Genomic DNA, 13,940 nt, shown 5'->3' with positions numbered 1-13,940 from the left:
CCCCCCCCCCCCCCCCGAGCAACACGTAGTTGTAACATCGCAGTAACACACAGAGATTGAGCACGCTTTACAGGCATGTTCAACAGAAGGAATTTCGTATGATTCCGAACATCCATCATCCTTATTATAATAAGAAAATGAAATGTAACTATTATGAAAAAGCTAAGTGATATTCTGTAGTTGCGGAGGTGTCTTGTGTTAGATAAATCGAATGATTACAATCACGGAAAATTATCCCGTTATGATGAACAAATGTGTAACGTGTTCCGACTGTCGACAAATCAGAACTGTTGGCCAATACTGAATGAATATGCAATCAGTATTAAGGTTTCACTGTTCGCTATCGTTACACGCGCTTAAAGAGAGTAAAATACTTAATATGTAAATTGTTTAATATACTCGACAAAGTCATGTTGTAATAGAGCACTGCATTAACAGGATAAGACAAATATGATTTCAACACGGTCGGAATTCTATCAAAATTTTTCTCTTATTAATCGGGACTTTTGCTGAAAAAAGAAAGTGCAGTATATCTTTCCTTTAAGGCTTGCCTGTTATGGTCGAGAATAGAAGATGTCGGCAGCAGGATCACTTACATTTTGAAGAATGATGTCCTTACGGATGTGACGCCATGTAGTGTAGTAGACGTTTACCGATGTTACGGAGGATTTCCATCTTCAGGGTTTGAAGAGTAAACACAGCTAGCAGAGCACTCTGCTTCTGCCCAGCCTGCGTTCCTGCTTGCTCGGCATACTCTTCCGAAGTGTATATATGCAGTAGCTTTTATTCGGCTCTCTCGAAAATCGCAAGTTTCACCTGAAAACTATGTTGGAAGCAAAACGTTGGCGCCATATGCAGAAACTCACAACAGTAGCGCTGTTACATGCTGCAGGCAGAACCTTACGACGTAAAAGAAACAGTTGCGCCTGCAAAAGTAAACTTTTCCCATAACAGTGAAAACCTTATGCCAATAGTCAGCATCAGTCAAGTATTCGAATGCCCAGATGCATAACTAAGTTCATGGAGCAGAAACCTTGAGAGTCCAATAGGCTCATCTTGAAAGATATTTTCCCGCCATTTATAGAATCCGAAGTTTCATTACCGTGTTCACAAGAGTCTGATACTGGAACCTCTCCTGAGCCATTGCATATAGTCCGTATCTTCACACACTATATCTTTCAGATATATTTTAATGTTATGCTCCCACCTGTGTCTTGATCTCCCGTGTGGTATTTTCTGTTTAGATTTTTAGGCTAATATTTTCTGAGCATTTCTGTTTTATTAGGCATAGTCCGGACCGCCTCTGTGGTCTAATGGTCAGCGTTCCAGAGGTCCGGGTTCGATTCCCGGAGCTACCAGATTTTTTCCGAGAAGTAGTGGGTCTGGAACGGGTTGCACTCAGCCTCGTGATCATAATTGAGGAGCTATTTCAAGGAAATTGCGGCTCCGATGTAGAAAACCAAAATTAACGTCGTTGCGCTGGCCACGCGACACCCTCTATCCGCAAAAGTTGGCACTAAACTTCGCCGACAAGCTGCGGTCGCTCGCTCGGTCGATATAGTTCGCTTGCAGACTACAACCACGGAGTTTTATGCGTAGTCCGCTCCGTGGTCATTTCACCCTCCTTGATAAATCAGATTAATACCTGGTGAAGGGTACAGATAATGGAGCTTCTCATCCTTAATTCAGAAAATAATATGTAGTTGTTTGATGGTTTAGTGCCACCCTTGTCTCATGTGACCTGTTCCGTAACCAAATCAAATTTACACTTTTCACAGTTCTCAATGTGGTGTTTTCAGTGAAACTGACTTCTAGAGATTCCTGGAATTTCAGTTTTTAAAATTTTATTGATTGATTCATTTTTGTTTAATTGCAGAGTGAAGTGTTCAAATAAACAAGCTGAAAAATGAATGAAGAAAATCTACATCTGGCACAAGCAATAGCTGAAATGGGCCTGGAAGACCAGCCTCAAATACCGAAGAAGACAGTCGTCAGTAGGGTTCAGGAAAAAGTACAAGGATTTAGGTGAGTGATGAAATATACACGTAGCTAGCCAAATGTAGTACAGTGTTTGAATAATATACTATTCCAGAATGTGAAGAGCTTCTGGAACTTTGAAATACAATCAACAGATTCAGTAGGACTGCAATTATATTGAGACCCTAAAGTATTTATGGAAAAGGAATTACATATAGAATGAAACACTATTTTGAAGCGGGTTTTCTTTTCTGTCTTTTCCTTTCTTAACTCACGATTGCAGCGAGGAAATATGACGTGCGCCACTTCATTTCACCGCATTGTGAGGCATACGGCAATTTTCAGCGCATTGTGCATGCCTCAAGACTGTTTACACCAAAGCATCGTGCTCTCTGACTGATTTAGTAGTAAGATGGGTTTTGATCTGTTCTTTATTGAATTGAATTGAATTAAAATCACCGTTTCTGCCTATTTGGCGATTTTGAATGCAGAAGAGCGCAGCAAATGAAGGAGTTCATGAAGGTGCTGGAGAAGGAAAATTGTCTGCTCTGACACTGTGCCTAGGAATATCCTCTTTATAGAAGCAACTGTTAATGATGGGCCCATATATAACCATTAGCATAATATCAGATTATGATCTTAATTATTTAACTTGTTGCACCTGTTGTTTATAAACAAGGTAAATATTATCTTGACAGTATTCCAGCAAGCACTAGAATGGATATACCTTTATGATTTTTAGCCACTGGGGACTCAACCCATTCGCTGTATAGTATTTGGATACATAAAATAGAACAGAAGGGGTTGGGGTTAAACTCCCCTGGCACTGCTGTCAGTCATGATCTGCTGTGAATCCCCAGCAGATCTGTCATTAGTAGCCCTGCGAGATGGTCACTAGGGTTCAGTGGCTGGCTGTGCTCCAAGGCGATGGTACTGAGCCTAGTAAGGGACTTGTAATAGAGAAATATGTGTAGGACTGTATTATTAAATTTTGCTACCTGCTGCATGTGATGTTTTGCAAGTTGTTGGTCCCCTTGTACAATTACAGTTTGGTCTCGAGTTTTGCTCTTCTTATCTTATAGTTGATATTTTTCTTGTGAATATATGGTCATGTTTAATGAGAACGGCAACAAAATTACTCAGCTAAGGTCTAAAGGCAAAAGTGTTGTTTTATGTAAAACAAGTGTGCAGACTTGGCAGAATAAACTGTGGTCAAAAGTGGAGCTAAGAACCAAAATGTAAATGTTGCTACTTGATAAAAATTCAAAGATTATGATGATATTCTGGATAAATTATTAAGATTATTCAGAACTGAATGTCGAACAGCTAGTTAATGAATTTCTGACTACTTACCGGTGAAAATGTTACTCAAGTAAGGAATAATCTTTGAAATGCGAGAATCCTAAAGTGTCTACCATTACTGAAAAGTCTTCAGAGACTGTCTTACTAATTAATGATTCTTGAAAGAATTGGAATGGAATTTTAGTGTACTCGATTGCCATAAGTGGAGCAGTCATATGTTATAAGCAACTTTAGCTCAAGTCTCCCATTTATGCTGAGTTTTCCTGTTTTAGTCACTATGTACTGCAAAGAATATCTGTCTTGTTCTTAGTCCAGTATCACCTGTTACACTGTCTTGAAAATTGTGAAACATGAATTGCTTCCAGGTATTCATCTCTTGGGGGAAAAATGCTTTATCCCAGTAAAAAGGTGCATAATTTGCATCTGCTTCTAAGATATGTTCTCATGCAACACCCATTTGTTTCCCACTTCGTTTGCAACAATGTGCTACAGTTAGTTTTCTGGGATATGCTGTACATATTGTCATGTATAAGCACTAACGTGATGAATAACTGTTGATTCTAGATTTGATAATTGGATTTATTTGGCGTCCCTGTTACAGTTACACTGGATTGTGACAGCTCACACATTTAATTCCTTCTGGATAATGAATCTGTCACTGTTGCCTAGACCTTGCACTGGTGTCTAGCCTCTAGTCTTCTCGAATTCTGCTTAGCTCTCGAAAGCACGCTGATTCACTGCTGACTCACTTCTTGCTCTGTTACTGCTGCTATTTTATATTTGCTTGGCGTACCGAATAGGGGACACCGAGTTGAACAGTTCAGCTATCCGTTGTCATGAAAACGACACCTCTCTTGTGCAGGAAACATCTGTATACGTTGCTGTGAGAGCAATGCTTATTGAGCCGTTGGCTGGCAATGGACGCCTGGCTTCAACTCCTGTATTCCGGCTTTCAGGCCGTATTTACCAAGCGTTGCTCAACTACTGACTCTTTCATATGGTCGACCCAGATACGTGTATGAACTAGCCGTTACCTGTGCAGTGGATTCACATGTCACAATATGTTGCATGGAGCATAAGGCAGTATTCAGTATGCCACGCATGACAGTGGCATGTTGGATGTTGCTGCCTCAGGATAATCATATTTTTGGTCAAATTCCTTTCTTAATGAACGAGGAGGATAAAGGAGTTCATTATCCTCTGTGCATGCATGTGTGCAGGTGTACATGCACAACCCTACAGCAAGTTTTAAACCAGCCAGCCAAAGTTCATAAAATTTAGTAAGGATATTCTGCCCTTAGAGGCCACTTAAATCTCATATTTTTTAATTTCTTACAGTTGGTAATAACATGGTGGACAAAGAAACCTCAGATGTTTGAACCCCAAAATAGTGCTTTTGAAGACTTGATGCTGTAATCCTCATAGCTGAGAAAAGTGCTGAATTTTATGTAATGGTTGAGAAGGGGTGTGTTTATAGGACAAACTGATTGGATAAAATTATTTCCACTCATAATGTATGAGAAAGTAATTGTAATTATTATGAGGACTACAGAGGGCAGAATAAATAAATAAATAAATAAATATATATATATATATACATATACTATACAGTGATTCATCAGTGCATAGAAGTAAAGATACCAAGACGTTTAGTAACAAGAAAACATTTGTTTTGTAATGCTTGTAAGACAGCTGCTTTTAACCTTTTGAAGAGTGGAAGGGGATGAGGATGCTGAATTAAAATTAAGTAGATTCTGACACTGTCCCAAGAACTCAATCTGTAACACAGTGTGAACCAAATGGACCAGGCATGTGTCATTCTTATGAAATCTGGTAACCTTAAGACAGATGTAAGTATAGAAGAGTTGAATTGAATTGAATTTATTTACATTCTATAAATCCTAAGCAGGTTAGTACCTTTGGATACAGAACAAGTCAAAATGTTACATACATAAGTAAGGCAATTTTAGCTTAAAAATTAATATAACTTAATTTTACATCATTCTCTATTTACATTGAAGTATTCATCTAAAGAGTAGAAGGAATGAGCATGTAGATAATTCTTTAACTCTGATTTAAACTTTTTAGTATCATTGCCCAAGTTTTTAATACTTTGTGGCAGATTGTTGAACACTTTTATGCCAGTAAAGTAGACTCCTTTTTCTGTCATTTGTAACTGAATACAAAACTGTAGTAACTGTGATGTCCTTAAATGCCCATTCAAACATTTGCTTTTTGGGACTGAGGGAAACTGAAAAATTTCAGTGAAAAAACCTGGCATTACTTAGAAAAGAACATGAGACATCCTGAATAAGAAGTGGGATTGTTAACCATTCACCAGCAGTATTTTGTAATGTGTTGTCTAGTCCAAGGACCTGCACTTATGGATGATTTGAAATTAATATTAATGAGTTGTATTCAGGACTCTGATTTGAATATAGCTTCTGGCTGACAACACATATATGTTCATCTGTATGATGTAAAGTTATTGCACACCTTTTCTGGACTCTAAATAGGAAACCAGAAATTGTGACCATGCCTTTCTCCATTTTTAATAATACGTAGTAATGAATACGGCTGTGAAACTGTTGTGCGTGTTATCCATTCGTTCTGCGGACCACGTCTGCATGAGTATACACTCCAGACGGGTTAATTACAAGCTGATGTGAAAAGTAACACACACAATCTCGTAATAAATTTATGTAGTTTACAGTTCATTTCATATGTCTGCATGCTGAGGAGTCAGATATACTTTCAGTTCTCTGTCCCTTGAAGGAACATATTTGCCTTGACCGTAAAAAATGTAAGGTGTTTATAATATAGTTAAATTTTAAGAACAAGCAGAACCGTTAAAGAAACAGAAGATGAACAACGCCAGACTGAGGCGCGATGGATTGGTGTGCAGAAACATGTGTGAATTTCTCTTTTACTGGATGGATAAGGCTAAAATAGACGTGTTTCACATTAGTATTGCCCAGGAAGCTACAACAAGCAAATTGTAATTCATTACACAGTTCTGCACGTATTGGGAAAATATGCAAGCTATTGGTTTAGCTGCTGTTAGCGTACTTCAATCAGGTTCCTTCATTCAAGCCTCTGTCTATAGCGACCCCTAAATGTCCTAACAAGGAAGGAATCTCTTTCTGTATATATTTACATCCGTGTATCCTATGTTAATTCTTTTGGCAGCAGTCCTTTCCAGAAGAGAAACACTTTAAAGTACGTTATGTAATGTAAGTTTCTGAATTAAAATCCTAATAACTTTTTGTATAGTGCTTTTTAACACTGTATAAAGGGCCACACCATAGCTCAAGCGGTTAATCACTGGCTTCCCACTTCGGTGGCCTGGGTTCGATCCCGGGGTCTGGTCAAGTGGGATTTGTGGTGTACAAAGTGGCGCTGGGGCAGGTTTTCTCTGAGCACTTCGGTTTCCCCTGCCAATCTTCATTTCACCAATTGTATTGTATTGTATTGTATTTTATTTTCATCCGTTTTGCTACATAGTAACATTTGGACACGTCATTCAGTAATATAAGTTAACAAAATAAATCTACATAGTTACAAGCATACTACGAACTATATTGATTGATTAATTGATTGATTTATCCAGGAGTACAACTTAACAAACAAACCTACAAAGTTACAAGGATACTAACAACATTTTACAATCCTAAGCAATATGTAGATACTACATTTGAAAAAGAAAAAAGAAAAAANTTTTGCTCCACAATCACCCTCACCTATCATCTGGGGCTGGTACAATAGGCTAGAAGTAGCAGCAGTACAAGGGACTTAGTCCCACCCCACTAGCATAAAAAAACACTGTATAAAGGCCAGTGCATTTCAGTTTAATTTGTTCATGTATCCAACTAGAGGCAGAATATGTTCCTAAACCTTCGTTCAAATCCTGGAATAATTAATATGTATTGGAACAACTGGAAAGAAATACAGCATCATGGTCTAGTTTATGAAATACTACATAGCCTACAGGATCTCTTTAAGATCTGTAACTTTCATAAACGTTTACATATCCTGCATGCTCACTGATATAATTCAGTAAAATGCCAGTTCAAGTTGGCCAGTCATATTTTCTCTTCATTACCTGTCATACCCAAATTTTGTCAAAATTTGTCATATTTTTCAGTGTTTGAAGGTATATTGTGTGAATGGACTGTGAACTTTGACACAAATGTAAGAATGAGTGTGGATATGTTATTTTTTAATGTTTGGGGATGGAGGACAACCACAGTTTTTTATTTGGAGTATGTGATTGGGAAGTAGACAACTGCCAGCCCTACTTATCTGCACACCAGACATATAATGATGTAATGACATGTATACAGTCAACTTGAAGTGACCATAATGTGGTTTTGTGTTGTTAAGCTATGTAACTCTTAAAAGTGAATTGATTCATAACACCAGAGAGGTTGATACTTCGTAGACAGAATTGATGAAAAGAAGTGTCATTACATTATTGATGTACATATGCAAATATCACCTGATGTGTCAGACATTTGAATGCATCCTGTCAAAGAAAATGTGTTTCAAATTATTTATTAATTCTTTTCTAATATGATTTTTTCATGGTATCCATCGATAGTAAAATGTAGCTTCAAATGTGTAGTAATTTGAGATTGTTCTTTTAAAATACTTAACATGCTAAAACAATGGCTTGGATAATACAGTGCGTACAATCAAGTGCGCGCCGCGGCTGCAATTTGCCGTGAGTCATACCACCGCAGAACGGATGCAGTCGCGGGGAGTGTTGCAACTCCTCCCCGCGACTGCATCCGTTCTGCGGTGGTATGACTCACGGCAAATTGCAGCTGCGGCGCGCACTTGATTGTACGCACTGTATTAGATTTTCTTGCAGAAAGGAAGTAAAACAACTGTGGGAACTTAACTGTGATATTATAGCTCATACTGAGGCTGTGCCATAGCTCAAGCAGTTAGTCACTGGCTTCCCACTGCGGCGGCCCGGGTTCAAGCCCGGGTTTGGTCAAGTGGGATTTGTGGTGGACAAAGTGGCGCTGGGGCAAGTTTTCCCCTGTCAGTCTTCATTCCACCAAATTCTCCATCATCATAATCACCTGGGGCAGGTAGAATAGACCAATCAGTGGTGGACGTGCTGAGTGGACCCAGCTGGACTCCACCCCCCACAGTGCAAATTAAAAAAAATAGCTCATACTGACATTATGTGACTAGTAATCAAACACATCTCTCTCTTATGACCAGGAGTATGGTTTCTCATCTATACATCTGTTGCATAAAAATATTTATTCATGTTATTGGGCATAAACAATAGTGAATAGACAGTATTTTCCTTTTTTAAACTTATTAGATGCTATATTTGAATTACACTGTCATTACATTAGTGTAAGCAGTGAAACTCCTATGAAAGAGGTGCCAAATAAGGTACATTGTCCTATCATTACAGATTGTTCGAAATAACAGACTGTTCATCACACAGTTGGTTTGTGCATTTGAAATGGACTTGACAGTAATTGATGGGGAAGATTGAAGTGTAAGAGTTACATTGAATTATTTCAATGTGATGTTAATTTTTTAGTCACATTATTACTCTGCTATATTTAACAGAGATTTTACTAAACATTATCTGCAATGTACATGATTTACCACACAAACATCTGTAATTGTAGATAATACTACTTAGATTTGGGCCTTCCAACTAGTGGCAGCCCACAAGAGTATCTTTCCATTTACCATCATATGGTCACTGCTTTCCCGTTCTTTAAAACTATGCCAATCCTTGAATCAGCATCACAGAACATGCTTACTAAATATTCTGTCTAATTTTTCTGTTGTTTTCACACAGCGCCTAATTAATAACCTTAAAAGCATGGTATTAGTATGACTTTACTGTCATATCCAATGTCTGGCCTGCCTTTAGTGGTTAATGTCTGAGTACTGTTGACTTATCAATATTTAATTGAAGTGTTCTTTTTCTTAAATTTTACAGAGCCGGTACTTATTCATGTTCTTGTCCTTCTTACATATTGTCATTGCAGAGCATGTATTTGTATTGGTGTATTGAAAAAATAAGCTTGTTTTATAATGCAGCCTGCAGTTGGCTACCTAAGATTTATACACACATAGTTGCCATGTTCCTGTGTTTGTGTATCCTATTCTTGTCCCACACTGCTAAAATTTTAAATGGAAGTTTGCCCTTTTCTCTTCCACTGCCTCTAGAATGACATTTTCATTAGTGTGCCTGCTTTAGCTGTGAACTCTCTGTGAGCATTCTGCTGGATGAGGTGTCTCAACAAAGCACACTCCATGTCCATACAAGTAATAGGTACTCAGTGCATGTGCAAATATAAAATTACATTTGTTGTCAGGTGTAGGTGCTATTAGTTGTTTGCATTGTTGAGGCAGTGGCCAGTAAGAACCCTTATTTAAACAAACATAGCATGTAGTGTGAGGCTTGTATGAATCTGCTTATTCTGTCAAAAGTTAAAGAATAGGATGTTTTTCAAATGTGGCTGAGTTTCAACTGTCTGCATATATAAACTAAATCCTTGAAGCAGGAAGCTGTCTTGAGAGCCAGTAGTCACTCATTTAGCTAAGAAATTCCTCACTTTTTATGGAACCCTGAAGTTAAATACTGGTGCCTAGTTTATGAGTATAAGGGTTTGCCACTGAACTCTGTCCTTAGCTAAATGAATACAGTCATCATTAAACTCTATTTCTTTCAGATCCGTTTTATTATTGTCACATGTAGCGTGGTACACGCAACGAAAGTGACGGGTTATAGTTCGGATGTTTGGATTTATTAGCACTTTGGTTACAATCTACACACACTGGTCCTCTCCTGGTGACACAAATAAAACACAGGAACTAGCACTTCAAATCACTCCAAATATTACACATGAATAAAGTCTTATAATCTCACTTTAAATCTTCACAAGTCGACGAAATTTCCATGGCTGTCTCCTACCAAGAACTCAGAACTCAAAACACTGGCATTCACTTCCTTGGTTAGAGGAGAGCAGAAACTTACTGCCTGCAATCAGCAAGCACAGTCACTCCTGGCATCAGGCCCTGCTGGGACCCATGGCCATATTTTGGTTTAGTGTCTAGACCTTTGTTTCCCCCCCCCCTCTTCATTGGTCCTCTTTAATGATAAAAAGGAGAGGTTGGTCTTTTTTTTTTTAATTGGTGTTCACTTTCTACACCTTATTCTACCTGATGTTACATTATTCTCGCAGGAGTAAATATGTTATATATACAATTTTCTTTTACGCTCTTCACAAGTATAAACTGAAATTAAATTCTAATATGTAGAGGGACATCTGAAAGTGCAGGAATGTGCAGGAGCCACTGCCTTGGTTCCATCTCCAAGTCGCATTGCGACTGACTCTCAGTCAGTAAGTGTTGGTGTCGAGTCCCATCTGGGGCTCATGACCAGATATTTATTACTGTTTGACAGTTACAGTTTGAGAAGAGGACGGGTCTGTCTTTCATATATGCTGGTGGTCCTTGCCAGCGCCATCTTTCTCGGGTCCGAGTCCCTTGGTACTCGAGACCGTGTCTCAGATTTGGGACAAGTCCAAGTCACATTGCGACTAACGGTCTGTCAGAGTGTCTGTCTTGGTGTCGAGCCCCAAGTCAGAGTCAAAGTCACATTGCGACTGACGGTCAGTTAGTCTGTCTGTCTCATGACCAGATTTTTTTTTATATGAAAGTTACTGTCCTGTTCATTTGGGGCGCCCTCTCTGACGAGAGGTCGGGTCTGTCATTTTTCAGTCATAGTCTGTGTTAGTAAGTCCATTGTCAGTATTTACATATATTTACAATCTAAACTTAATTCCTATTCCTATGTACAATATATACAAGGCGTCTGTCAATCCAGGCTCGGTACAGCAGATTATGCCCTATTTCTACTAGTATTCGCTACCACAGTAGCCTAGTCACTTGAACGGTAGTATGCCTGACCGCCGCCAAGTTTAAGCCTCTTATACTGTCTGTGTCTGGCGTTGCCTTGTCCGATGTTGCGAAAATTCTCATTTTCATGATTTTATATGACTTCTGCTTGTTTCCTGCATAATTTTGTTATATAGTCATATACGTACGGGATTTTAAATGCCATGTGCAAGTCGCGGACCGGTGTGCGCCTTGGAAAATTGCCAATGGTGCGGAGAACCTTGTCTTGCAGGCGCTGCAATTTCACTAGATGGGTGTCAGCCGCAAACTCCCAGGCGGGACTGTCGAGCCCCGTTCTTGGGGATCTCGTTATACAGCCGCGGCACGGACCACACAGAAAACAGTCTCTTTGTAGAGGTTTTTATCGAGCCGTTTCATAGCAACGGTCGCTGCGCGGACTCCATAGAGAACAGTTTATCTATTGTTGCGTAATGTACCGTGTTTACAGAGCTGCTGCCTGGCAACGCGTTGATGGAATCCGTTACAATATTATCCTTCCATCTACATCTAGGTCATATGAATGGACTCTTCTGACTAAATTCCATTATTCATATATTCCCCGTCCATTTCATTTTCCTTAGTTTCATAATATTTGGTGAAGAGTTCAAATACCACTGTCATACACTTTATACTCGTAGTTACACCCTGGGGCCCATTATTATGTCCACGGCTTGGTCAGCATCCGAAATTTCATGACCGAACGGGACGGTGAGCCAGCCTCCTACCTGTATGTTTCTCGTCTCCTCCCTCCTTACAGCAAGGATAGACAGTGCAATGACCCTGGTTCTTCCAGAGGCGACAAAAAGCAGGTTTATATTATGTTCTTCAAAAGACAAGCCTTGTCCTCAAATTAACATCCGTGTTTGGCCCTACTAGAGCTGCTGTATTTTGACACGGCAGAGACGTCGCTTATGTTGACCCACAGTTGAATGCTAAGATTAAGTACGAAATATTATTCCCTCATGACGCTGGACCACCTGATGGAGTTCCATGTTAGCATTATGTTCACGAAGACGTGAAGAGCAGATTACATTCCGGGAATGTTTACTGGTATGCATTTAGGAATATTGTTATCTTCCCGGCTCGTATATAAAAATAAATATAATGACCTACCTAACGACACTGTCAGTAATTCAGTCTGTATAGCGTTGAATGTTAGAATAATATTTTGTTGGATAGGATGTGCAAGGAAGGGACCTTGACGTCAGTTGAGGTTTCGTCCCGACATTTGCCTGGAGGCAGTGATGAACCCCACGAAATATCTCAAGGTAGTCGGTGTCTCTACCAAGATTCGAACCCTGCTCCTTCTGAATATAAGTTAGAAGGGTTACCCCTTGAGTCATTTTCCTCCCTCGAAAAAGCTAACAATTAAAATACAGTAATATAATCTTCAAGGAGTGCATCCTGTTGTCTTAATGTATAACAAATGTTTTTATATTTATGTGAAACGCAGTTCAGTAGTTTAAGAAAATTGCTAATAGTGTATATTTACCCGATGATAGGCGAAACATGTAGAAAGTTATACCACTGAGATCAATAAACTCACCATACACACTTGATGTGAATGAGACTGTTGAAAGTTGTTGTATTGTGCGGATAAAAACATTTGTTATACAGTACTATAATTTTATGTTTGTTTTATATGGATCTGATACCGAGTTTCTCGCTGCAAGGAAGAAAAATAAATTGAGGGAGTCTAAGAACATCATGCAGAGGACAATATTTCTACCTAAAAGATAGGAAGTGATTGGAGGATGGAGAAAATTGCTAGGTTTGTCTGGGAACATAATTTGTACCCTTCTCCCACCATTATTACAGTGATCAAACGAAGCACGAGGATGTGTGCGGAGGATGTAGCACATACTGAGGGGATGAGTACAAAGTCTTGGTCGGAAGAGCTGGAGGGAAGACGCCACTTGTGATTCCACTATAGATGTTGTAGATAATGTTACGTGTATGGGTGACTAAAGACGGGGTTCGGATTAGTAATTGGATTTATTGACAAATTACAGGTTGTATCTACAATTAATTATTACACTGTGGCTGCTTTACACAATTTACAATCACTCCACCCTAATCTCTTCAGTCTATCTGCGCTAGTCTTCACGAATTTATAGCACAGGAACTATAAAAGTCTCACTAAATCACACACTCCTAATATCACTGTGCTACAACACACATATAATCTTCAAAGCACACGTTAAATATTCACAGGCTGACTTCCTGTGCCCTTCTGTACTCCTAGTCAAATTCGCTCTGAACTTACAAGTCAAAGTCAAAGTCATCTTACAACTGACGGTCAGTCAGTCTGTCTGTCTTCCCAGCTGGGGCTCATGACCAGATGTTTTCTTCTTTGTGAAAGTTGCTGTCCTGTCCATTTGGGGCGCCCTCTCTGACGAGAGGTCGGGTCTATCATTTGTCAGTCAGTCTGTTTTAAGAAGTCCACTGTCTGTATTTACATAATTTACAAATCCACATTTGTACCTTCTATGTACAATATATACAAGGCCTCTGTCAACCCAGGCATTGTACAACAGATTATGCCCTATTTCTAGTAGTAATCGCTATCACGGCATCTGAAATTACAGCTCACGGTTCTCGTTATATAGCCTCGGAACAGATATAGACCTACAGTAAACACATATCACATGATCGCTATTGAGCCAGTCTGTTGGCGCGTCGGTCGGATCTACAGAAAACACAGCTTCCTCTGTTGT

At 39.2% G+C, this 13,940-nt stretch overlaps 1 protein-coding gene across 6 annotated transcripts in view; it reads left to right on the top strand.

Moving 5' to 3' along the window:
* Positions 1–13,940, top strand: part of LOC111864255 (NAD kinase) — a 135,197-nt gene that overhangs the window by 5,976 nt on the left and 115,281 nt on the right. For all 6 annotated transcript variants that reach the window (XM_023851348.2, XM_023851346.2, XM_023851349.2 and 3 more), the window contains exon 2: positions 1,877–2,025. In XM_023851348.2, the coding sequence (XP_023707116.1) occupies positions 1,907–2,025 (119 nt within the window). In that variant the 5' untranslated portion in view covers positions 1,877–1,906. The remainder of the gene's footprint in view (positions 1–1,876; positions 2,026–13,940) is intronic.

The sequence above is a fragment of the Cryptotermes secundus genome, unplaced genomic scaffold, assembly GCF_002891405.2.
Source record: "Cryptotermes secundus unplaced genomic scaffold, Csec_1.0 scaffold33, whole genome shotgun sequence".
Lineage (NCBI taxonomy): Eukaryota > Metazoa > Arthropoda > Insecta > Blattodea > Kalotermitidae > Cryptotermes > Cryptotermes secundus.
This window is presented reverse-complemented; position numbering and strand designations above follow the sequence as displayed.